Source organism: Nyctereutes procyonoides, unplaced genomic scaffold (genome assembly GCF_905146905.1).
Source record: "Nyctereutes procyonoides isolate TBG_1078 unplaced genomic scaffold, NYPRO_anot_genome, whole genome shotgun sequence".
NCBI classification, from domain to species: Eukaryota; Metazoa; Chordata; class Mammalia; order Carnivora; family Canidae; genus Nyctereutes; species Nyctereutes procyonoides.
The window spans coordinates 31,649,742-31,675,413 of record NW_026575030.1 but is presented as its reverse complement, the minus strand read 5'-3'; the positions used below and the strand labels follow the sequence as shown (position 1 = coordinate 31,675,413).

General features: G+C 46.3%; 1 protein-coding gene across 2 annotated transcripts in view; it reads left to right on the top strand.

Moving 5' to 3' along the window:
• Nucleotides 1-19,391, top strand: part of SIDT1 (SID1 transmembrane family member 1) — a 101,357-nt gene extending 81,966 nt beyond the window's left edge. The window contains exons 18-25 of one of the 2 annotated variants that reach the window (XM_055316459.1): nt 492-628; nt 1,271-1,379; nt 5,500-5,576; nt 11,550-11,596; nt 14,588-14,693; nt 14,789-14,899; nt 15,708-15,821; nt 17,469-19,391. In XM_055316459.1, the coding sequence (XP_055172434.1) occupies nt 492-628; nt 1,271-1,379; nt 5,500-5,576; nt 11,550-11,596; nt 14,588-14,693; nt 14,789-14,899; nt 15,708-15,821; nt 17,469-17,531 (764 nt within the window). In that variant the 3' untranslated portion in view covers nt 17,532-19,391. Of the gene's footprint in view, nt 1-491; nt 629-1,270; nt 1,380-3,823; nt 4,244-5,499; nt 5,577-11,549; nt 11,597-14,587; nt 14,694-14,788; nt 14,900-15,707; nt 15,822-17,468 lie in introns of those variants that run through there. The other variant, XM_055316460.1, reaches the window with a different exon arrangement.
• The last annotated feature ends 6,281 nt before the right edge of the window (nt 19,392-25,672 follow it).

Sequence of the window (25,672 nt, the reverse complement as noted above, 5' to 3'; positions counted from 1 at the left end):
TGGTTGTTTTAATTAGCATTTCCATACCTCTCGTGCAGCTAAGCCACATTTAGTTTCCAGCTGTTTTCCATCCCTAGGCTATAAAGCTATAGATGAGCAGCAATCAGTGTGGTTATATTTCAGGACACTGATAAGACCCTTCCACGCTCACCTAGGATTCTTTTGATTGTCACAGTGCCCTGTCACCAGTATGGGCTCCTGTTATAGCTGCTCAACACCAGCATTTAAACCCAAATTCCCCTGCGAGTGGGGATAGTTATTTATCAAGTCATCAGATGCTTTTCTTCTGCAAGCTAGGAGCAGCCTTGGAGGGGTTTAGAAGTGTGTACATGTGGGGTGTGGGATGTGCCTGCGGAGCCTGCCATGGTGGAGGTCTCCACACTGTCTGAGGGCAGCAACTACTCCAGGGCCTGAAGGCAGGGGTTCCCAAAGAGAAACTGTCTGTGGCCTACCGGATCTTGACTGTTTTGGCTCCTCCTGTGTGCCCTCAGACACCTCCTTCATGTACATGATCGCGGGCCTGTGCATGCTGAAGCTCTACCAAACCCGCCACCCTGACATCAATGCCAGCGCCTACTCGGCCTACGCCTCCTTCGCAGTGGTCATCACACTCACCGTCCTCGGAGTGGTGCGTCCCTCCCCACGGCCCCCAGCCCAGCTCTCCAAATGTGCCCCCTGGGGAGGTTTTTTGTTGTTTGTTTGTTTGTTTGTTTGTTGGACCTCATGGGAACAGGTTTGAATTAATCACAATCCTTGGTTCCTGATACCAGGGCCATCGTGGGTCGATTCATGGTATTTTATTGGCTTAATTAGCTAGTCATCTCTAATAATGTAATAGGCACCTGTAAAACTACCCCTGGAGAGTTTCACTGTCAAGCTAGGACCTGACTGCCATGGGATTGGCATAGAGATGTACAAGCTAATGCAAAAGAGAGAGAAGAGAGAGAAGAGACATTTAGTACACACCACTTGCTAAATCTGCAGGGATACACGTCGGTTGTGTGCAGTTATTTGAAGAGCGTTAGCCCCCAGCCCCAGACCTGTTGCCCCTTCCCTGTTGTTGTCCAGTGCCTTCCCCGTTCCTTCCCTCTCCCATCTTCATTTAGCCATTCGTTTTTGTGCAGTGGGATCCCTGTGAGCTCACAAAAGTTGGGGGGACCCCGAATGCATGCACAGCTTGGTTTTTGACTCTATGCATAGAGACGGAATGATTTTCATCCGTTAGGTGGGAAAAACCCCAAATGAAGGTATCTTCCATCTTTACTCCTAGGTGTTTGGAAAAAATGACCTGTGGTTCTGGGTCATCTTCTCTGCAATTCATATCCTGGCGTCTCTGGCCCTCAGCACCCAGATCTACTACATGGGTCGTTTCAAGATAGGTGAGTCACCTGTTACTTTATACTAAACACACTGATGAACTTACCCCGAGGAAGCATTGTCTTTGCTTACCCTAAACGGAAGTGTTGCTGGTCAACATGAACACGTGCTCTGAGTCTCCTGTAGAGGATACAATGAGTTATTTATTGCCACTAATTCTCTTTTCAACCGGGAAGCTAAGTTTGCCATACCTCAGACTGAGGCAGACCTCCAGCTCCGAATCCCGGTGCCTTATACCTAGCAGAACTTTGAAAGTGTGTTTGAGGAATGGTGTCAGTCATCACGCCACTTGTTCCACCTACAGAAATAGTTTTCAGTTTGTAGCATCTGAAGGGAGCATTTCTCTGAGCAGGCTAAGTGGTTGTCAAGAATGAACTGCATATTGTTCCCAAAATCTGAGACTGGAATGTTTTGAGACTTATCCATCTTAACAGGCAGGACACCTGCTGAACTCCTTCCAACCCCCAGCAATGTGAACATATCACATCGGAGCACTGAGTGCTCCGTGGAATTCAGCTTCTGATCTGCTGCTGCCAGTTGTTATATGTGCGAACAGATTTGAGTCGTTTTAGAGCATTTAAATTTCCCCAGTCCTGTTAAGAGCCAGGCAGTCAGACTTAAATATTCTTTTGTGTATTTCAAGGAAAATAATTATATACAAACATAGGCCCATCCCTAATATTTGCAGAGCCCAAAGCAAGATTGTAAATAAAAACCCACATATTGTGTGTATAAAAATTTTAAAGTTGTAAAGCAGACTAAAAGAAACTCTTAAATACATAGAAGGAAGGGAGGGAGGAAGGGAGAGAAGAAAGGAGGAAGCAAGGACGACCACAAACTGATAAATAAAATATGCTTCATTGCAACCTGGAAGGTCCAGGTTCAAATTTAAAATTGCCAGTTCCTCAGAAGAACACTCCAGAACATAGATGTATAGGAGAGCTGGTCCTCAGCCCCTGACCCTCTTTTCTTTCCACTCTGGCTCTGTCCTGCATCTTAAGGGGTCTCACAGGTGTGTACATGAACATTCTTGCCCAACATTCAGTTGGCCATTCCTTGCCCATAGAGATGTCCACTCTAGCAGTGCCATCTGCCCTCAGGAAGGTAGACTGAGGAAGGGGCTCTGCAGACTCAGTGAGCAGACTCCAGTCCATCTGTGCAGGGAACTCTGGGGTCTGGGAATTCAGAATGTGGCCCAGAAGGAAAAGGAGTAGTTCCCTCACCCGGCAGACGCCTTACTCACTGGGGAGTAAGGGCCTTTAAAATATGGCCAGGTCTAAGTATGATTTTACATAAACAAGTAGCTTTAAGATCAGAAAACTGAATAAAACAATTTCTTATTTGGGCAGTTTAGCTTTCCCCTTGGGCACAGTCAGTAGATTTGCCTTTGGCATTAACACAGCCCATGCATCTTCAAGTTGCCCAGTGGAAGCATTATTAACTGGTTGTGTAGAGCATTTGGTGTGGTGCTCTGGTCATGCCCCAACCCCCAGACTCAAAGGTGAGTGAAGTCATCATACAACGTCAACTTGAAGGGGCACCTGGGTGGCTCAGTGGTTGAGCATCTGCCTTCAGCTCAGGTCGTGATCCTGGGGTCCTGGGATCAAGTCCCGCATCGGGCTCCCAATGGGGAGCCTGCTTCTCCCTCTGCCTATGTCTCTGCCTCTCTTTCTGTCTCTCATGAATAAATAAATAAAACCTTTAAACACAAAAAACGTCAGCCTTGAAAAGGAAAATAATTTGAAGCACAGTTGTTCTGGCTGTTGCCAGGTTCTCCCAGAGTTAGAAAAATAAACTTGAATACAGATATGTGTAACGGCGGTGACCGTTAATGATACATGAAGGAGCTCTTAGTATATTTATACAACTTTTGCCCCATACAATTTTGCCATACTGTATTAGTTTACTTTCTTAAAAAGGAGAAATGAGATGTATTCTATTAGGACCATGTAATAGTCTGGAGGGGTGGTTTCAACAGGAAAAAGATGTCACACACAAAGATGGAGGATTTAATCACAGAGGGACCATTCATAGGGCAAGGTCAGGGTAGAGGAGCATGATAGGGGTAGCTGGCAACCTGGGGTCAGGAGCAGAGAAGCTTTCTATCCATTAGCCCTAAGGACAGAGAGGGAGTGGTGACTTAAACGTGGACGGAGAGGCAGTCACTCTGAAAGGGGCAGTGACCTTTAGTTGACAGACACGGGGAGTCTGAGGCAACCTCCCAGGGAGGTCACCAGGTGGATAAATACTCCGAGCTCACTCTCCTTTCTGTGCCCTTCCAGTCCCTTGCTGTGGTTTCCCATTGTCCAAATCCCTGGAGAGTGAGCAGATCCACTCACTCGGACTCGGCCTCCCGGGGGCATGGTACAGGACAGAGATGTGGCAAGGAGAAATGGAAGACAGCCAGCGCATAGCATAACCAAGTATTTTCAATTTCTTTACCCAGGGTCTTCCCCAAGTGGTCACAGATTTGCCAGCATCAAAAGGAAAATGTGCTGTTCTATGGTGACAATGATCACATCTAAATTTAGTCCAAAGGCAGGAAGTTGGGTTAGTGGACAGTGGCTCAGCCAACACACAGAGCCAACACCATGAACTCTCTGCCCATGTTAGAAGCTGCCTCTGCTTCCTAGGATGACAGACACCCCTGTCAGTGGCCCTCAGGCCACACCTGAAAATAAATGTGGCCACAGGAAAGGCAGCAGCGATGGAGCAGAACATTCCATAGGTGGACAGATGCGCCACCTGCCCAGATCATGACTGTGCACCAGAGAGCCCGAGCAAAGGGCGGCAGGGCCTGTGACGAGACAGGATGGACTGAAGTTGCCAGTGGTGCCCCAAGGAGATAGGGACAGACAGACTTCCGGTTCCCTCTTCGAGGAGTAGTTGACATCGAATGTTTTGAGAGACAGGTGGAAAGATTCTTTTGTTCTTTATGATGAATAAACATTATTTTTTTAATTAGAAAATAAAATGAAAGTCATCATATTGAGAGAAAAATAAAATGACTGGCGGTTTACCTGTTTGACTACCTTCTTATATCATTTTCTTTTCTCATTTCTTCTCTGCTTCCCACTGATTCAGACGTGTCTGAGACAGGTAATGTCTGGCCACCCTTCCCAGGGCCCGAGGCTGTTTTCTTAACCAAGTGACCTGCCAGTTCTGCTCCTGAACATTCCCCTTCCAGGCTGGGCAGGATTGGCTGGGGCGGGGGGATGGCCAGAGGGACTCAGAGGCAGGGATACACTCCAGCCCCGCCTGGCCTGCACCTCTGAGGGGCTGTTGCATGGACCCATGGCTCCCTCCTCCATCCCTCCCTATATCTGCTTGAGGGGAGTCTGTTATGTTGACCCCAAGAGTAGACACGAAGAGGAATAGCATTCACAGCTGAGCTGGGGTCCCCCCCTGGCTGGACCGCTTGCTCCGAGCAGACCCCAGCCTGGCCTGTGATGTCTGCTGGGTAGACGGTCCACAGAAAGGCAGCCCCCCCCCGTGACCCTCACTCTGTTGGCATAACAGCTGCACCCCACACCTGCTGCATTTCGTACTATGCCTTTGAAGGATTGCTTTTAAAAATCCTCTATCTTTTTCTCTCCATCTTAACTTACGTCCCTTTGATTATAGTTTCGGTACAATTTTAGACTTTCTGATCGTGCTTAGTAGACCTCAGCCCCCCGCCCCCCGGTTCAGTTTTGACTGACTTATAACCAGAGAAAAGTAGAATAGGATTTTTCCGAGCTGAGATTCCCGAGCGTCTAGAGAGACCAGATGTCTGAAGGCAGTTCCAGGGGCACCACCCCAGCTCTGCTCCGCAGGAAACACCACCGGAGTAAAGGATACCCAGAGGGAATCTCAGCTGAAGGAGCCCACGGAAGGGCTGGCCAGCCGCCCAGATTGTTGCCTAAGTGCTTGTTCCTCATGTCCACCTCACTTGCCTTTCTGCAGCCTCATGGGACAGCCCGTTTTTTTAAAAAGCAAACCTTTATTGCTGACCTGTTGGGTGCAAAGCATCATTTTTATAAAGTGAAGACGGCACCATCTTGACCCTAAACGCTTGGGCCGTATGGGAGTATTTTGTGCTACCTCTGGCTCAGCCTCACCATGCGATTGTGTCATCGACAGATTTGGGGATTTTTCGACGGGCCGCTCTGTTGTTCTACACGGACTTCGTGCAGCAGTGCAGCCGGCCGCTGTATATGGTACGTGCGTGCTCCTGTGTGCCTTGGCCTTCTCCCAGAGAGGAAGGGGGCAGCAGGAGGGGCAGGCTCGGGCCAGATGCTCAGGTTCCCTAATTCAAGAGAGCCAGATGGCCCAGGTGGCTGAGGTCCAGCTAGGGGAAAGAAGCTTGTTACTTACTCTTCTTCTCGTGCATGAAAAAACAAAACAAAACAAACAAAAAAAAAAAAACAAGCTGTGATGGATCTATTTTTCTACATGAAATGTTGCTAGCGTGTGAAGAAAAAATATGTGTGTGTATACATAGAAAGCCACAAAACAGTGACCATGGCTTTGGGGAAGGATCAAGGCCGGGCATCCCTGTATAAAATCATCCAAAGAAATCCGATTATTTCACTTGTGGAAGTGAAAGGGCCACTCACACAATAATAGCACCAGGACAGCAGGCGTAAACCAGGCCTGTCCCAAGCTCACTGGGGCATCTGTCGCTCCAGTTGCTTTCGTGAAGAATTTACGAAATTATACATTTTGTAATTTATCATTTTAATTATAAATTTTCATAATAATAAATATAATCATCATAAATTTTTTATTTTAATTTTAATGCAATCATACGTTTCACATTTATAATTTCATGATTATAATTTCTACATTATACATTTGTTTGATTTTTATACACTGATTTTCACAGTGAGCAAGAATATTTTTTCAAAATTGTGGTTATTACTCAACGGTTGAAATACAAAGTCCTAAAAATTTGCCATCATTGTTTTCAGTATATCTACATGCCTACACTGAGCAGAGGGATTGGGGCCCTGGTCCCAGCTATATGTTGGCTTGCCGGCTTAGGAAGGCCACATATGTCCTATGAGCCACTGCCCTGCCCTTTACAGAGTACGGTGGCCAGAGCTAGTGCTGCTGTTCGGGCCTGGCACCCAGGAGTTCACGGAGTACCTGCTGACAGCTGCTGATCAAAGAATGCTTACATAAAGGAATAGGAGAGTGTTTTAGTCCTCTAGAGCATGGGCAGGAGCTATAGGCACTAAAAATTGAGGGGATTGAGGCTAACGGGTTTTATTCACATGAGAACTTAAAAATCCAGGAGGACCTGTATTTTTTTTTTCTTTTTTTTTTTTCAAATTTTATTGGTGTTCAGTTTGCCAACATACAGAATAACACCCAGTGCTCATCCCGTCAAGTGTCCCCCTCAGTGCCCGTCACCCATTCACCCCCACCCCCCACCCTCCTCCCCCTCCACCACCCCTAGTTCATTTCCCAGAGTTAGAAGTCTTCATGTTCTGTCTCCCTTTCTGATATTTCCCACACATTTCTTCTCCCTTCTCTTATATTCCCTTTCACTATTATTCATATTCCCCAAATGAATGAGAACATACACTGTTTGTCCTTCTCCGGTTACTGTGGCCAAGTTCAAAAAGGGTGTTGCCTGAGTTCTCCTCTGGGATTTTGATGGAATCTTGTCTCACATTTAGATCTTTCATCTATTTTGAGTTTATCTTTGTGTATGGTGCAAGAGAGTGGTCCAGTTTCATTCTTCTGCATGTGGATGTCCAATTTTCCCAGCACCATCTATTGAAGAGACTGTCTTTCTTCCAGTGGATCGTCTTTCCTCCTTTATCGTATATTAGTTGACCATAAAGTTCAGGGTCCACTTCTGGGTTCTCTGTTCTGTTCCATTGATCTATATGTCTGTTTTTGTGCCAGTACCACACTGTCTTGATGAACACAGCTTTGTAGTACAACCTGAAATCTGGCATTGTGATGCCCCCAGATATGGTTTTCTTTTTTAAAATTCCCCTGGCTGTTTGGGGTCTTTTCTGATTCCACAGAAATCTTAAGATAATTTGTTCTAAGTCTCTGAAGAAAGTCCATGGTATTTTGATAGGGATTGCATTAAACGTGTAAATTACCCTGGGTAACATTGACATTTTCACAATATTAATTCTGCCAATCCATGAGCATGGAATATTTTTCCATCTCTTTGTGTCTTCCTCAATTTCTTTCAGAAGTGTTCTATAGTTTTTAGGGTATATTTTGAGAACCATTTGAATGGTAAATGGTTCTCCAACCTTTTATTTTCAGGTTGTAGGTGTCCTTCTGTCTAAAATGAGTCTCTTGTAGACAGCAAATAGATGGGTCCTGCTTTTTTATCCAGTCTGAAACCCTGCGCCTTTTGATGGGGTCATTAAGCCCGTTCACGTTCAGAGTTACTATTGACAGATATGAGTTTAGTGTCATCATGATATCTATTTAGTCCTTGTTTTTGTGGATTGTTCCACTGAACTTCTTCTTAAAGGGGAGTTTTAAGAGTCCCCCTTAAAATTTCTTGCAGAGCTGGTTTGGAGGTCACATATTCTTTCAGTTCCTGCCTGTCTTGGAAGCTCTTTATCTCTCCTTCCATTTTGAATGAGAGCCTTGCTGGATAAAGTATTCTTGGTTGCATGTTCTTCTCATTTAGGACCCTGAATATATCCTGCCAGCCCTTTCTGGCCTGCCAGGTCTCTGTGGAGAGGTCTGCTGTTACCCTAATATTCCTCCCATGAAAGTCAGGGACTTCTTGTCTCTTGCTGCTTTAAGGATCTTCTCTTTATCTTTGGAATTTGCAAGCTTCACTATTAGATGTCGAGGTGTTGAACGGTTTTTATTGATTTTAGGGGGGGATCTCTCTATTTCCTGGATCTGAATGCCTGTTTCCCTTCCCAGATTGGGAAAGTTTTCAGCTAGGATTTGTTCAAATACATATTCTGGCCCTCTGTCCCTTTCGGCGCCCTCGGGAACCCCAATTAAACGTAGGTTTTTCTTCCTTAGAGTGTCATTTATTTGCCTTAATCTGTCTTCATGGTCCCTTAATTGATTGTCTCTTTTTTCCTCAGTTTCCCTCTTTGCCATTAACTTGTCTTCTATGTCACTCACTCGTTCTTCCACCTCGTTAACCCTCGTCGTTAGGACTTCTAGTTTGGATTGCATCTCATTCAATTGATTTTTAATTTCTGCCTGATTGGATCTAAATTCTGCAGTCATGAAGTCTCGTGAGTCCTTAATGCTTTTTTCTAGAGCCACCAGTAGCTGTAGAATAGTGCTTCTGAATTGGCTTTCTGACATTGAAGTGTAATCCAGATTTTGTAACTCTGGGAGCGAGGGCTGTTTCTGATTCTTTCTTTTGAGGTGAGGTTTTCCTTCTAGTCATTTTGCTCAGTGCAGAGTGGCCAAAAACAAGTTGTATTGGAACACGGGGGAGTATCACTGGTCCGTCCAGCTGGTCTTCTGGGGGAGGGGCCTGCTGTGCTGATTTTCAGGTGTTAGCACTTGGGGGAGCTGCTCTACCCCTGCCTGCTGCAGGGCTCAGCGGGGGTTGTTTACCCCGTGGGGCCCCAGGAGGAACAGCCGCAGTTGCTATGGCAACTCTGGAAGCCTGGATTCAGCCTCCGCAGGAAGGGGCTCGGGGCTCTTGGTTCTCCGTCTGCAGGGCCTGGAGGCTCGGGGCGGGGCCGCTGATCTGCTCAGCTCGAGGCAGGAGCGTCCTTGCTGTCCTGGGCCCTCCCGGCCTCTGCCTGTCCCGGGGGAGGCCGGATCCTGGGCTGTGTCCCGGCGCCCTGTGCTCCGGGGCCTGCGCTGTTGGATTCGCGCTCCCGCCCCGCAGCCCCCTCCCTGGATCCGCTCCCGAGCCCCTCCGAGCTGCTCCGGGTCCCGCCGTGCGCGCTGCAGCCCTTAGGGAGCTCGGAGCACTCTCCCGGGGCGCAGGTGTCTGTTAGTGTCCCCGGGAGCCCGAGGGCATCCCCGCCCTCCTGGGTCCTGCTCCAACTCCCTGCGAGCCCCTTTCCGCCCGCCCGGGAAGGTTGGTGCAGCTCCTGCTCCTCCGGGACGGGGCTCTCCTGTCCTGGGGACACTCGCCCCGGCCTCAGCCCGGCTCCTCGCGGGGCCCCTCCCCCTCGGAGGCCTTTTGTTCCTTTATTTCTCTTTCCCCGTCTTCCTACCTGGATAGAAGCGTGGACTCTTCTCACTGTAGCGTTCCAGCTGGTCTCTCTTTACATCTCAGGCCGAATTCGTAGATTTTCAGGATGGTTTGAAGGTTATCTAGGTAATTTGGTGGGGACAGGCGATTTGGGGACCCTACTCTTCCGCCATCTTGCCCCTCCCCCCCAGGACCTGTAAGTATTTTGAGAGAGAAGCATGTCTTATCTGTGAGCCATGAGGAGCAATTAATGTTTTGTTTGTTTGTTTACATTAAATGATGGACGCTATCTTTTTTTTCCTAATAGAATATTTTTTTAGAGCAGTTTTTTAGCCTCACAAAAAAATTGAGCAGAGAATATAGAGATTTCCCATCAATCCCTTCCCCACACATGCACAGCCTCTCCCACTATCAGAACCCCCAACCAGAGCGGTACATTCATTACAGTCAATGAGTCTACATTAACACTTCGTAATCACTCCAGGTCCGTAGTTTACAGTTGACTCCTGCTGTTGTACAGTCTTTGCATTTTGACAAATTTATAACAACAGTATTCACCATTTTAGTATCATACAAAGTAGTTTCCTTGCCCTAAAAATCCTCTGTGCACCCCCTATTCTTCCCACACTCCCTTCTCCCCAATGCCCAGCAACCACTGATCCTTACACTATCCCCATAGTCTTGCCTTTTCCAGAATGTCAGATAGGTGGAATAATATAGAATTTAGCCTTTTCAGATTAGCTTCTTTCACTTAATAATATGCATTCAAGATGTCTCTGTGTCTTTTCATGGCTTGGTAGCTCATTTTTTTTTTTTTAGCACTAAATACTATTCTACTGTCTGGATGTACTACTGCATTTTGCTTATACATTCATCTGCTGAAGGACAATTCGTAATTTGGCAATTACAAATAAAGCTGCTATAAAATAAAATTATGTGCAGGGGTGGCTTAGTTGGTTGAGCATCTGACTCTTGATATCAGCTCTGGTCTTGATCTCTCGGCCATGAGTTCGAGCCCTGCTGGGCTCTGTGCTGGGCATGAGGCCTACTTAAAAAAAAATGTATGTGCCTCTGTTTGTGTGGGCACACGTTTTAAACTGCTTTGGATAAATGCCGAGAAGTGCAGTTTCCAGATCGTATTGCATAAGTATAGTTGTTGGGGTTTTTTTTATAAGTATAGTTTTCAAACAAACCGTCAAACTATCTACCAAAGTGGCTGTACCATTTTGCATTCCCACCAGCAATGAATGAGAGTTCCTGTTGTTTCATATCCTCACTGATATTTGATGGTGTCAACGTCTTAGCCTTTCTAAGAGATGAATTAATTTTTTTAAACGAAAGTATTTCCTCCAAACCAGATGGATCACCCACAAGAGAATCACCACTTTTAAATAGTCAACGAGACCATGCAAATTAAAGTGTCATCAGATGCCACCTAAGAGTTTTAAGTGGTACACAAAGGTGCAGGACCAGATTGTGAATTAATCTCCAGCAGAGGAATTTTCCTTTGAGATGGACCTTTCCTATTTTCCCCACTACCAATATCTTTTGTTTTAAGGCTGTTTAGAGACTGGGAGCCTGGGAGTTGCAGGGCTTCCTTGGAGCCAGAGTAATGGTAGGAAACCAGCACCTCACAGCTGAGTCCCAAGAGCTGCCTCATGGCCCACGAAGTAGCACTTTGCAGGGGAACCCCCGCGGCAGATGCTTTTACCTCCCAAGTCACCTGCACGCACCACCAACCTACTCACCAGGACGTGGGTCCCGGGTGCCTGTGGGGAAATACTACAAGTCCTACTTTATTCACATTTTCTTTAATAAACCCATGTCTGTTCATGGTCCTCAGACTGAATAGGTCTTGCCATTTGTTCTCGTAGGGGCCTAGGGTCTGACTGTGGGCACTAACTACTCTTAGAACCAAGGAAACTCTTCCACCAGACAGTTGTTTTCCTATAATTGATGCCTCCCCTATGGTAGGTGAAAAGAAAAGCGGTACAGCGCAGCCTCTCATTTGATGTTTTCTCACCAGGACAGGATGGTGTTGCTCATCGTGGGAAATCTGGTTAACTGGTCCTTGTAAGTAGTCTTAGGAGAAGACATGCCTTTCTCTTTGTTGATGTCTGTAACACTGTGACTTGGTTTCCCTTGGCTGTCATTTTTATAAAGAAATCTGAAACTAAGGAGAGTGGAGGACTGCGCTTGCCCTAGGACTTGAAAGAAAGGTATTTTTCCTCCTGCAAAGAATACACTAGGAAGCCTGTGTACCAACAGTGGACTCTCTTAAAGCACTGAGTTCAACACACTGAGGTATTGAGTTCAGCTGCTCAACAAGACCAACATCAAATGTGTTATCTATGTGGATAGACTCGTAGACAGATGATAGGGATTAGGCCAGTAGATGCACAAATGAATCATAGTTTTAATTTCTTGTAGAACTCTCCATAAAGGCTACCCAGGGGACATTTCCCATTCTTACTCTGTGTGTGTGTGTGTGTGTGTGTGTGTACAAGTCTCTTTCCTATTTATTTCTTTCCCCGTAGGTCTCAATCTTCCTGCCACATCAATATCCTTTTTCCTCTTTCCCGTCATTATCACCTTGGCCTTTTTTTCCCAAATGGCTTCAAAACGAAACAGTACAGCAGACATCTATTTTGCTACCTGTAACTATTTTATGCAACCTCTTCTCAACTTTAAAATGTGAATGGGACATTTTATTAATCCCTCAAAAATATCAATAAGTTAAATCGCTTTTATTAGTGGTTCTTAGCTGATGTGCTAAAAAGGTCAGTGACCTTTGATAGAAAGATGACTCCCTACTCCTGCCCCCATTTATGACATGAAAGGAATGGAAAAAGAGGCACACCTTCAGAGGAAGCCAGAATCTGGTCATGAGAATTCGAAGCTTATTTGGGACACATGCTTCTGGAAAGATCGTCCCATAATGTTATCACCCACGGATTACCTCTGGCTAAGGTCCACAGCTGTGAAGGACCCCGCCTTTATGTAGGGATACGTCGAGGTGGGTGATTCTTGGTGGTGGCCTGTGGTGCTACTCTCTTAGGGCAGAGCCCACCGTCCTGTGACTGTAAGACAGGGTGCTGGGTGCTGGTAGGGGAAAAGGGTTAGACAACTGCTTGGTAAGGAGCAACCGATCACCATGTCCCCAGTGCTCACAATCACCTGGCTTGTCCCTGCCTCTCATGTAACCAAAACCAAACACACAATCTGCTCACAAGACAGCATGAATGGCACCAAGGCCTACAGGGATGAATGAGCTGTGATGACACACCAGCACTATCATGACCAGGTGGAGGGTTGCCTTCCTCTCTGTTCCTCCATCCTCGGTTTTCTGTGGACATTACAAGACATGGAGTGATTTAATATGAACCTTGAATGTTATTTTAAAAGGAATCAGGAATCCCTGGGTGGCTCAGTGGTTTAGTGCCTGCCTTCAACCCAGGGTGTGATCCTGGAGAACCGGGATCGAGCCCACATGGGGCTCCCTGCATGGAGCCTGCTTCTCCTTCTGCCTGTGTCTCTGCCTCTCTGTGTGTGTGTGTCTCTCATGAATAAATAAATAAAATATTTTTTAAAAATAAATAAAAATAAAAGGAATCACACTCATATGGTCATGAAGAGGAATGGTGTGTGTGTCTGTACATATATAGAGAGATGTATATATCTATATCTCAGTACACAGACACATACAGAATGAGAGAGAGTATGATAAACCAAACGTGGCAAATGCTAAAAAGTATACAAGGGTTTTTGATATATTAAAAAATTCAAATTCTGGGAGGAGGAAATTTACTATGTTGTATAGAACAAAGTTGGTTGGAATACAAAGGGAACAAGAAGAGAGTTCATCAGTAACAGCTTTACACATCAAATAGGAATAAACTTTGAGAGACGGGAGGACTCTTTCTGCAGAAAATGTAATTACCTTATTAGGAGACATAAAGGAAATTTTAAGTGAAGGAAGAGAGATGCTGTCCCCTGGGTGGGAAGGTTACCTACTGTAAGGATATTAGTTCTCAACTTAATGCATAAATTTTGACTTAAAATTGGAATGAAGTTAATAGGGTTTTATTCCAAAATTATTTGCCTACTTACACAAAATTTCTAAAGGTCTCTGCAAAAGAAGATTAATGGAAGGAAGGAGAGGCAGTGACTAGTCCAGTATTATCCAACAGAACTTTCTGGAATGATGTAAATGTTCTACACTGCGTTGTCCCACATGATAGCTATTAGCCAAGTATGGTCACTGAACATTTGAAATGTGGCCAGTGTGACTGAGGAACTGAATTTTCAATTTTATTCAATTTTCATTAAATTTAAACGGCCACATGTAGCTACCATATCCAGTAGTCTAAACTAGCCTAACCAAATAATCTAACATATTCTAAGACAGAAACACAGTGATCCAAGATTAGAAATTGGAAACAAATTAGTGAATCAGAATGGAGAGGATACAAATCCAATTATGTGTGTGTGTTTGTGCGTGTATCTCTTTACCAAAACTAAGCTTTCCAAAACAAGGACATAGGAAGGGCTGTATGATAAAGAGTTTTATTGTAACTGAACGGAAATTTGGAACATGCTAAATGCTAATGCTAAGCCCCAACCAAAATAGACTCAGTTTAAAAACCACAGACGACTAGCAAAAATGTGATAATGTGTTGTCAAGCCAATTATCCGAGATAATTCTATTTCTAGTAATTTAGTCTAATGAATTAATCTTAAATGCCAAAAAAAAGAAAAGAAAAGCATAATATGTCTGCAGGTATTCATTTATTCATCGCAGTATTCTTATGATAATGGAAAGCTGCAAGGCAAAGGGAAGGAAAGCTTTATTTCCACTAGAGGGGAAAGCGGGTTGTGGTGCATCTACTTCTGGGAACCCTACAATCATCAAAAATGCAAGGGCTGAAGGAGGTGTAGTAATTTACTTATGTTTAAGTCTTTTTTAATTCCCCTGCTTCCTAAAATGGAGTGGGGAGGGTGAAAAAGCCAAGAAGGTTACCAGAGCCCCTTTTATGGCTGCAAGTAATTCCTCCTTATGCTCAGCGCCCTCTTTGGACTGATCTATCGGCCCAGGGACTTTGCTTCCTACATGCTGGGGATCTTCATCTGTAACCTGCTGCTCTATCTGGCCTTTTACATCATCATGAAGGTAAGAGGGGGTGCTCCCCCCCACCCCGCCCCGGGCAGCCCTGGGGCCTCCAGGGGCCGTGCCAGCAGCTTGGCAGCACCCGCTTCCCCCCACAGCTTCGCAGCTCCGAGAAGCTCCTGCCCATCCCGCTCCTCTGCATCGTGGCCACTGCTGTGATGTGGGCCGCTGCCCTGTACTTCTTCTTCCAGAATCTCAGCACCTGGGAGGTAAGAGGGCCGTTTCCTTTCCAAACAGTGTCTCCCTCCCACTTGCCTTTTTGACCTGATCTTCCTTGTATGTCATGTGATCCTCACGCTGTACCACGATCCTCTTCCCAGCGGGTGTTTAACGTGTGCAAACAGGTTAAACGAGTGTATCTTCTAATCCCCGGCCCTAAACAAATACCCAGCTGCTGGTGCTTAGAAATCCAGGGCATAGAGCAGAGGGCTGAGGCCTAGGAAATCAGGGACACACCCAGCGGAGAGGAAGCTCTCGGCCCTCCATCTCCACAATCTCATTTTTATTTTTTATTTTTTTCATGACCACAATTCTAGAACATTCGCATCTCCCTGGAAGAAATGCCCATTAGCTGTCGCTCCCCATTTCTCCCTAACGCCTTAGCCATAGGCAGCCACTAATCTACTCTGCCTCTAGAGACCTGCCTGTTCTGGACGTTTCATGTACACGGATTCATGCAATCTGTGGCCTTTGAGTCTGGCTTACGCATCCATCCAGGTGGTAGCACGTATCAGTACGCATCACTTTTTACTGCTGAATAGTACTTCGTTGTGTGCATGCAGCACTTTTCATCTGTCATGACTGATGGACCTTTGGATCATTTCCACTCTTTGGCTCTTGTGAAGGATGCCGCTGGGACCATGGTGTACAAGTTTTTGTGCAGACTCATGTTTTCTTGGAAGCTCATTTTTGGAGCGGGGCATCCTATAGCATTTGGGTAGCTTTCCTGGATGTTCAGCCCTCTAAACAGGTGAACAGTGGGAAGGCTCACCCACCTCCTGCCTCACCTTCCTCCAGGGAACCCCAGCTGAGTCCCGGGAGAAGAACCGGGAATGTATCCTGCTGGATTTCTTTGATGACCATGACGTCTGGCACTTCCTCTCGGCCACTGCCCTGTTTTTCTCATTCTTGGTGAGTTTATAAATACCTCTTTGTTCATTTCTTCTCTTCACATCCCATACTTTTTTCTCTCTCCCCCTCTTCCTTACCCTTGTATTTCTTTCCAATTTCCCTTTCCAATTCCTCATTGTAATTCAATATACAGATTTTATTTTACATTGTGTCCTTCAGTCATATCTTTTTTTAAGGTTTTCTTTCTTTCTTTTTTAAAGATTTTATTTATTTATTCATGAGAGACACACAGGGAGACGCAGAGACACAGGCAGAGGGAGAAGCAGGCTCCATGCAGGGAGCCCGATGTGGGCCTGGATCCCAGGACCCCGGGGTCACAACCTGAGCCAAAGGCAGACGCTCCACCACTGAGCCACCCAGGCATCCCCTTCTGTTAGATATTTATTTTCATTTCCCTTTTACTCTAACATTTTAGGACAGAGTGACAAAATGACCTTTCTTAAATGGCACAACGCCTGGACTGAATTGGTTATTAGAACTCCCATGCCCTGAATCGCCCCAGGAGTCACTTTCAGCATGCACTCAAATTTCAGTAATATTTTATTATTCCCTCTTGTGCTGCACTCACATTCCTCCTCCTCTTCCAGTCTCACTGAATATCTTACAAATATTTTACAAATTCCTAGAGCGCCCCGGAGAGCAGCCAGGCCTCTGCTGCTTCTAACTAGTCTGTCCCAAATCTCTCCTGTGATCCCTCCATTTCTTGAGGCCCAGACACCTTTCCAGAAGCTATGCATCCATAGCCCAACAACCTTGGATGATCTCCCCCTGGCATCCTTTCAGCCTCATTTAGATTTTTCCAAAGTCCGCGGTGCCTGGGACTCGGGTTCCGCGCTGCCGCCGCGCAACCACCGTGCAACCACCGCAGTGGAGCGGGGCTGCCCCCTGGTGGCCAGATGGGGAAGTTCGACAAGCCCCATAAACCTCGTGCCTCCTCACTTTTATTTTTGATAAACAATTTCATTAGAGAGACAGAGACCACAAAAGAGGAGTGAAAGTTTCCACGCGAAGAGAGTGGCGGTAGAGTGAACTAATAATGGAGGAGGGGGTGTGCACTTCTCGTAGAGCAATACTCTATGCAACAAACTTCCTTCCCTCTGGATCTTGAGCCCAATGTCCCTTTTTAAGTAATGACCTCACTGGCCACCCTATCAGCACTTTTCTTTTTTTTTTTCCTTCCCCCCCATACTTCCTATGCTCCCTCCGCAGTTTAATTTTCATCACTGCTTTTATTACATATTATGATCTAGGACACTGTACTTGGCACACCCCACTGACATGCTATAGGTACTTAGCATGTGTCACTAACCTGCTACATTGTTCTCACATATTTGCTTCATGTCTGAAGCTGCCTCTCAATGTAACAGCCCCAGAAGGGTAGGGAGTTTTGTCTCTTGTGTTCCAAACTATATCTCTGGTATTTAGAATAGCACATATAGACCCTTGATAAACATCCGAATTGATTAATAAATGAGCTGTGTGAGCCTAATTGCCTGTACAGAGCGTGGCGCTGCAGAGAGCCAGAGGGGATAGGAAGGCAAGTAAGGGCTCTTGTCGGGTCAGCCTGTGTGAGCGTCAGAAAGAAAGTAGGGGCTGACTGTGGCCGTGACTGTGCATTCCCTTCAGCCTCTGCCCCTCTCGTTCCAGGTTTTGTTAACCCTGGATGATGACCTGGATGTGGTCCGGAGAGACCAGATCCCTGTCTTCTGAGCCTCCAGCATTCAGAGAGGGAGAGGGAGCAATCAATCTTGGTGCTGTTTCATGAAAATACGGGGGCTGCAGCAAAGTCACCACTGCCAAACGCTCCACTTGCCTCTGTCAAGTCAACTCTGCGTGCATTCACACAGGGAGGAGTGGGGCTGGAGGGAGATTCAAGCCTGCAGAAAGCAAGGCAGAGGGGAACCCGCGGGTATGGACAGAGCAAGCCCTGAAGAGTCGAGAGACACCCCCCCTTCCATTTGCAGCCCTGAGCTAGATGTGGACAAAAGCTGCATCAACGTCAACTTGCTGTCTTGGGACCCCTACCCACCCACCCTCACCTGAGATTTGCCAGCAAGGGCAGAGCGACGCTACACTCTTTGTCCAGCTGCCTCCAAAGAGGCCAGCAGCCCAGATCTCCTGCCCAGACACCAGGTGGGCGACCCCTGAGCCCCACAACATCTGCTGCTCTAGACATCCCAGAGCACCAGCTTACTTCTCCAAGGTCCAGGGATGACGGAGATTGCTCAGAGTCTGGTGGACGGCTGAACCCAGCACCCTACCCATCCGGGTTTAGTAGGACCAGCTAGTCACCTCCTTGGAAGAAATGCCGGATGTGTCCCCACCGCCTAGGTTCTTGACCCCATTAGAAGGGCTCAGGATTGGGCTCTCTCACACACTTGTCCTAACAGGTAACTGTCTCTGGGAACAAGGCTTGGGTGCTTACCTACTTCTTAGTGTCTTCATCTCACTGTGTGCTGACCCCACATCTCAGGCTCTGCTTTCTTGGGAAGACTGTTACCCCACCAGCTCCGAGGCTGAAGAGGAAACAGGAAAAACTCTTCTAGCAGCTGGAGGAGGGAGATGACCAACGGGCCTAAGACACTGGTGACATCAGCATCAAGCAAACAGACCTCCCCCCCAGGACTTCGGCTCCTGGGGCAAATCCAGCAAAGGCGAAATCGCTTCCTCCTGCCTCCAATGTCAACAGCTCAATTCTGTGCCCACATCACCTGTGGGGAAGAAATAATTGCCCTAACCAGCAGCACTGCACTGGGGGGCCCTCTACCACCCACCAAGCCTCCTACCTGTTGCTCTATGCAGATCAGGGGCTCCAGATTTTCTCCCTGCAAATTCTCTAGAAGTAACTCTCCATATGAACATTTTATGCATCCTCCAGTTGCAAAGAGCAGGACGGTTGAGGATTGTCTTTTGGTTGCACCTGATTCTCATTCTCTCCCCAGGAGGGTGTTGCAAAGCTCCACGTCCCACTTCACTCTCCCCTGACCAGCCCCATTTCAACCAAGCGCCCTTATTACCTGGAGTAAGATGTAATCAGAAAATAGACCTACGAATGTGTACGCACATATACTTGCCTGTGAAACTGAAGTCACCTGTCACCTCTGCTTTCCTGATCATTCATTAGAGAAATGGATTGAGCATCCTTTAAAAAAAATTATTCTAAAAAAAAATTATTCTTCTGTCTCTAAAATATTTGCATAATGCTCAAAATCACATTTTTGGAAGTTTGAAAATTTTAAAAACACAGAGATGCTTTTAATGAAGCTTTTCATGGTTTGGTTTTTTTCTTAAATGCCCCCAAATTTATATTTGGCTTTCTGTTATTCTTTATTCCTCAAAAACTGTTGGCTTCCATAGGCCATCTGAAGGCCACCTATTAAATGGTTGTGTTAGTCTAACACCTAAAACAATTTCAAATCTATTTAACTATGGTTTATTTGACCTCATTCTTTTATTTTTAATGCACTGCTGGTTTCAAATTAAAAAAAAAAAAAGATGCCCTAAGAAAATATGGACAAAGTCTTTCAAGTGGCCCTGTGGTCCAAAGTGAATAAATTGTGAGATGCGTTACCCGTTCAGTAGCTTATTTGGGAAATGTGTCCATGGGAATGGAGAGGGGGCTCTAAAACGGGCTGCGGTGTTCTTGAATTTTCCCAGCACGTCTGTACTGTGCTGTGCACTCACGCATCGTGGTCAGTTCTCTTCTCAGCCGCAGGACTAAAACCCCAGAGCAAGGCTGCTCCTAGAGCTGTCACTTGTAGATGTGCCTGCTGCTAGTCCTTCCTACGGTGCTGAGGTCACGGCCAGGGGACACGAGGAAGTCACCTGACTGCATCCGTGGGGTTGACACGAATGCTGGGGGACCAGGGCGGGGACCAGATCCTTGTGCAGCAGAACGGCCCCTTGTCCACAGGTGGCACAAGGCCCACGCAACTTTTGCCTGGGCTCATGGGCTTTGCTCTTTAAAGGGAAGGGTAGGAAAGGGAAGGGAACTCTGAAAGCCAAGTTCAGCAAGAGGGTAACGGGAGCAAAGAGCCCCTGGAAGAGGCTGCTGGCAGAGCAGGCCCAGAGGGAAGGAGGGCAGGCCAGCGGGGGCAGCGGCAGGCCTGGCAGCCCCGGAGCAAGGCTGCGCACAGAGAAAGGTGACCGGTGACCAATGCCGCAAAGGGAAGCCCGCCTGGGGACACCAGGCTCAGCATCAGCCCAGGCTTCTCTTAGCAGCAGGAGAAGCCAGTGGAAAGCCGGAGTCCCCGTGGGGAGGGGACTGTCCCCTCAAGGCCATCGCCAGGCCAGCTCCCAGGGCGAAGGAAGTGGCAGCTGCCCCCTTCAGAGCCCTGAGCAGCCACCAGAATGTTCCACCGGGGTCACGAAATGCATGTGTCAGGGACCTAAACGAACATCCAAATGTTTCTCATTCTGGGAGATCGTGTCTCTTTGGAAAACTTGGGCGCAAGGGAGACACCAAGATAAACATTATTCGTAGAAGGAACCGTGGAGTCTGAGAAAGATTCCGGAGTCTGATTTTAGTCCAAATATGTTCAGTGCTCACTGTGTGACCCGGGGCAAGTCGCTGGAAGTCTCTGATCCTCTCCTACCACGCCGGCTCCATGAGGGTGACACAGGTGGCGATGTGGCGGGCAGGAGGAGACTGTCCCCTCCGCACCCCCCTTGAGCCCCGTGGGGTGGCAGGGCAAGAGCAGGTGTCTCCATGGGGCTGGCCACTCTCCTCTAGGGCCTGGCCAATGAACCCCGCTGCTGTTTCCTGCCATCAGTGCCAGGAAGCCCTGAAGGGTTGGGGGACCTCTTCACCTTCAGAGGAACCGTCCAGGCCCTGGCCCTTTACCCTGCCTGTCACTGCCTCTGGCTCTTAAGACTCCTACTCCAACCCAGAGGACAAATCACTACTGGGGGCACCTGGGTGGCTCAGCCATTGAGCATCTGCCTTTGGCTCAGGTCATGATCCCAGGGTCCTGGGATTGAGTCCCACATCGGGCTCCCCGCATGGAGCCTGCTTCTCTCTCTGCCTGTGTCTCTGCCTCTCTCTCTCTGTGTCTTTCATGAATAAATAAAATCTTTTTTAAAACGAGAAGGAGGGAGAGAGAGAGAGAGAGAGAGAGAGAGAGAGAGAGAGATATCACTACCAAAGCTACAGCCAAGTGGAAAATCCAGCTAAGTGGGTCACACCTCATTACTGCCATCTCTGCCCTGGAAAGCTTAAAGAAAACCTGGATTTTCTCCTTTGTGGAGTAGCTGTTACTGCTGTGGTTCAGGGAATGCCATGTGCATATGTTCCCCACCACCGCCCTCCACCCCCTGCCCCATAACCAGATGTTCTGTAGGGAAAGCCCTGCATGAAGATGGGCTTCGGCCTGTGGGAAACATAACTGGCCCCAGAAAGAAGCAGGGGAAGGTCACCCAGGTATTGAAATGACCAATATCACTGGTCAAACTCAGGAAAAGCATTATGAGGAAGCTAGGATCTGCCTCTGCCTGAAGCGATGTAAAACCCTCACTTAGCATGATTCCGTCCAGTTTATGGTAGGCTCTGTGTGGTGGTTTTTAATGCTGTTTGACGGAGACAAGATATATTGTGTGACTAGGTTTTCCTGTCCCCTTAGCATTAGAGCACCATCGCCAGTGAGATAGAGTGCCTGCTAAATCATAGGACTTAACACACATTAATTCAAATAAGCTTCACAGGACTCACAGACCAGCCTTCACCATGAGTTTCTAAAAGGCCAGAGGAATAGTTTGGCTTGGATGGGACTCCTCTGTAAGAAGAGACTTGTTCACTCTGTGAACTCCAAAGGCAGATTTTTAGAGTTTTCCTACAAGTGTGGTCTTGCTGTTCTTATTGAAACACAAAAAAGACTAAGTGGTTGCCACTGTTCACATAGAATTGCCCTTTGTGGTTCTCACAATCTCAGGGAAATGGGCTCTACCCTCTTCCTAAATACCCCTAGAGTAGGAGACTTCGTAATTTCCCCTGAACTTCAAATTAAAAAAAAAATTGTTGGCTCTCTCCTCCATCCTTTTCATCACCTTAAAGTTTCTGTCATCTCAGATTTTCCCATTTCACTGGAGATGAAAAATAATTAGCCGCCATATTTTAACATAGAATAGCCTTGAAGTCATATCACATCTCAGTCAAGGGCTAAATACAGTCTAAGTGTTTTATCTCTTGTACAGCATTATAGTTTTGTTTTGTTTTTTAAGATTTTTCTTATTTATTCATGAGAGACACAGAGACATAGGCAAAGGGAGAAGCAGGCTCCCTGGGAGAAGCCAGATGTGGGACTCCATCCCAGGACCCCGGGATCACAACCCAAGGCAAAGGCAGACGCTCAACCACTGAGCCACCCAGGTGCCCCCGCATTATAGTTTTGATTTAGAAAATAAGAGATTTAAACAGTGAAAGATTTTCAAGTCAAGACAAGAGAAGTCTGACACCCAATCCCACTATGGCTAGCTCCTGGGACCCTCGTCTGCCCTATCTTCCCATATTCTTCATGAATTAGGACTCTAAATCATTTAAACAGAAGATTACCCAAAATATCTCAAAAGCCCTCTATTTTAGGGGGCCATCACAGAAAAAATGTTGACTTGCATTTTATGATTTTTTTTTTTATGTTGCCTATCTGAGCCTTTCATAAGGCTTAGTACCCAGTCATAGGCAGGCCCCTTCAGGGAAGAGGACAAATTCAGACCTGAGGTTGTCTCTGCTTCTCTCAACATAGGATACCTGATAAAGTAACTTTTCAGGGGATCCATTTCTCTTTTAACCTCTTCTTCCTCACCTCTTCTCTGTCCGCTTAAAGAGAATCCGAAATACTGCTTCAGCTAATAGTCAATCAAGAAATATGTGAGGAGCTGGATGCAACAGTGGGCAAAACACACAGTCTCTTCCATCACAGGATCGGTGGTCCAAAGGGAAAGATGGACACGAAGCACATCATTACAATTTGTCAATTATAAGTGGGCAAAGAGCTCCAACAAGAGAGTGGCCTTCTGAGAATCTTGCCATTAGAAGCAAAGCAGAAAAAAGTCCAAATAAGTATCAGCAATTTTTATCACCAGCTGTGAGGCCCTAAACTTGCTGCTGATACAACATAGCATCTCCCCTGCAATCAAATTCCTGGAAAGAATATTTGCTGGGTCCCCAGAAGAGATGCCCTCAGGGAGGTGCAGGCTTTTTCCCTCTATGGTTTCTAGTCCTACTACACAAAGAAATAAAATAATTAGAGGGGACCCTGCTCAGCATCAGAGAGGTGGGTGCTATCTTCAGGGATGGGTAACTTTGAAGGAAGAGGCTTATTGACAAGACTGCACCAAAGATGTCTGAGAATTCCAAAGTGACTTTCTGAGTTCTAGAACAACGTAACAAGTAGGTGAGTGGAGCACTACAGAGAAGGGAAACTGAGATGAGGCAGGAATAAGATGTGTAAACCTGGAAGACCCAATTGAGATCCAGTTAAAGGCCAGGTTCAAGCAGTAGTGTTCTCTGAAAATGGAAGTGGAAGGCAACAGATGAGATGCAGGCCTGCACCATCCCTAAAAGCTAGAAATGTGGAAAGTGGCTTTAAATAGGAGGGTACATCAAGACTTGATTGAGATGCAGAGGGAAAGATAGCTGCTTCTTTGAATAACGAAGGGGAAAGAGTAAACTAGAGGGGAGAGAGAGTTGAAGTGGCAATGGCGTTGGTGGCTCACGTGATGGATAGAGCCTACCAGAATGCCGTTTTGGTGAGGACCCTGTAAGAAAGAGAGACTGGGCCCAAGTGGGAGGGATAAGCTTTGATGTGGTGCCGTTGTTGGTTTGATGTTGTTTGCTTGTTAACAGGCAGACTGAAAGCCAAATGAAGAGGTCCTGGGGTTCACTTAGCTGAGGCTATAAAATTGGGCAGTATTTTAGAATGTCGTATTTGGACTAAGAGGGAATCCCACGGCCTTTTGGACTTTCACAGCCTGCCCTGTCATGCCCAGAAGAGGAGAATCATGTGTCTTCCTCAGATGAAAGGAGAAAAGTCAGAAAAATAGGGAGAGACCTGGAACTGACCACCTCCAATTTTTCATAAGAAAAATGAAAGTCCCAATGTCAATGCTAGTGGAGAACAGAGATCCAGAAAGAGAGAGCTGGGGTGGGAACCATCTCAATCCATTGCTGAAGAAACAAAAACTGCTCCAACTCCCTAATTCTGAGGAACCGCAACAACCCATTCTTCCTAGAGGATGAGCAGGAGACTGAGCTTATCCATATGCCCTTTTAATGGGGTCTTGCTGTTGGAAACTGTCTTCCCACCTCTATCCTTACAACATTGGAGTCAGGGGAACTGATCGTTAAAACAGCAAACTTTGTCATCATAGCATCCTGTCAAGAGTGTTATATGTATTACCGCATTTAATCTTGAACCCCCCCACCCCACCCCACAAGAAGTGGACACTGTTACTACATTTGCCAGATGGAAAACTGACACTTAAGTCACCGTTCACTAGATGAAGTGGATGGTGCAGGAACCTGGCTAACAGTCCGAAACGAGTAGCTTAGGTAAAGAGACCAGAGAGAGAGAAGATGGATTGTGTCATATGGAAGGTTCAACTCTCATGTATGCGTGGATTATAGATGCAAACCACGTAGCCTAGAATTATGTAACTATTGAATTTATTAACAAAACAGAGAAGGTCCCAGCAAAATTCAGAAGATGTGTGTCTGTTATGTAAACCTGAATAACAATGAAACCTACTGTGCTTTTTAGGAAAGCCAACCGATAAAATCGGGGCTTTGGATCCCCTTGGCTCTCTACAACTAGAACAGCTGGACTCATGGGACCACTGCTGCTTCCATCTCTGAGCTTGTAAAGTTAAAAACCAAAGTCCGTTTTATAAATTCAATGATTGTACTTGGCAAAGGGCTACAGGCCCAAAGATCCATTTGAAATTAAAATACACGTACCATAGGGTGTCAGGTGTCCACCGGAAGCCTGCTGGTTCAGAAACAAGGTTAAAAATGAAGCAAAAGCATAAGAATGTAGTAGGTCTTTATTTCCTAGAAAACATTCAAGTCAGAAAGTGCTCCACAGCTGCCTCTCAGACGAATCTATGCCAGCACAATAGATCAGATTCAGGCGAAATCTACTGCTCCTGTCAGTGGCTCAACCATCTTCATACGCAGTGACCGGGCCCAGCTCTCACCTCCCATAGGGGAGCAGTTTCATCTTGCCAAACTGAGGCAGAGGAACTAGCCTACCTTGAACTGGGGCATCAGAATTCTCCTTGGAAGTACAGTGATAATAGTGGTAAATGTTCTAAATGTGTCCTGAATTAAGACAGAAAAAGAACATGACTTGGTTTGAAGCAGTGATATAACCTAAAATAAGTTGTCTCCTTTCATATATATATTATTTGTATTTAATGTGACTTTGCACATTTGCCACTCAGCAACGTTAAAAAAAAAAAAAAGGATTTAACCTAATTGAATCATGAGTTCCCAGAAAGCTTCCCTGAAACAGTAAGTTCTCCACCACTGCAATTTGGCTTCAGCCACTTTCCAAACCACAGATCTGAATATGATTAAGCAATGTACAAAAACAAAACCCGACCTGTCCAGCACAAATGTAGTTTAAAAAGTTGGATTTTCATTTTCTTCCCCCAAATCTGCAGTTCACTTGATTGTGTGGACACTGGTGGCACATTGATACCAGTGAACCAACCTAACAGAACTTCTGAACTTGTGTAGGCAGCAAATTAGCATTATTTCCTTCATGTCTCATGGAAAGAAGAGGTCAAAGGGGCTGCTGACATTGAACAAGACCGGATTCTAGCGTTCCCTGCATTTCAGTGTCCTGGGTAGGGTG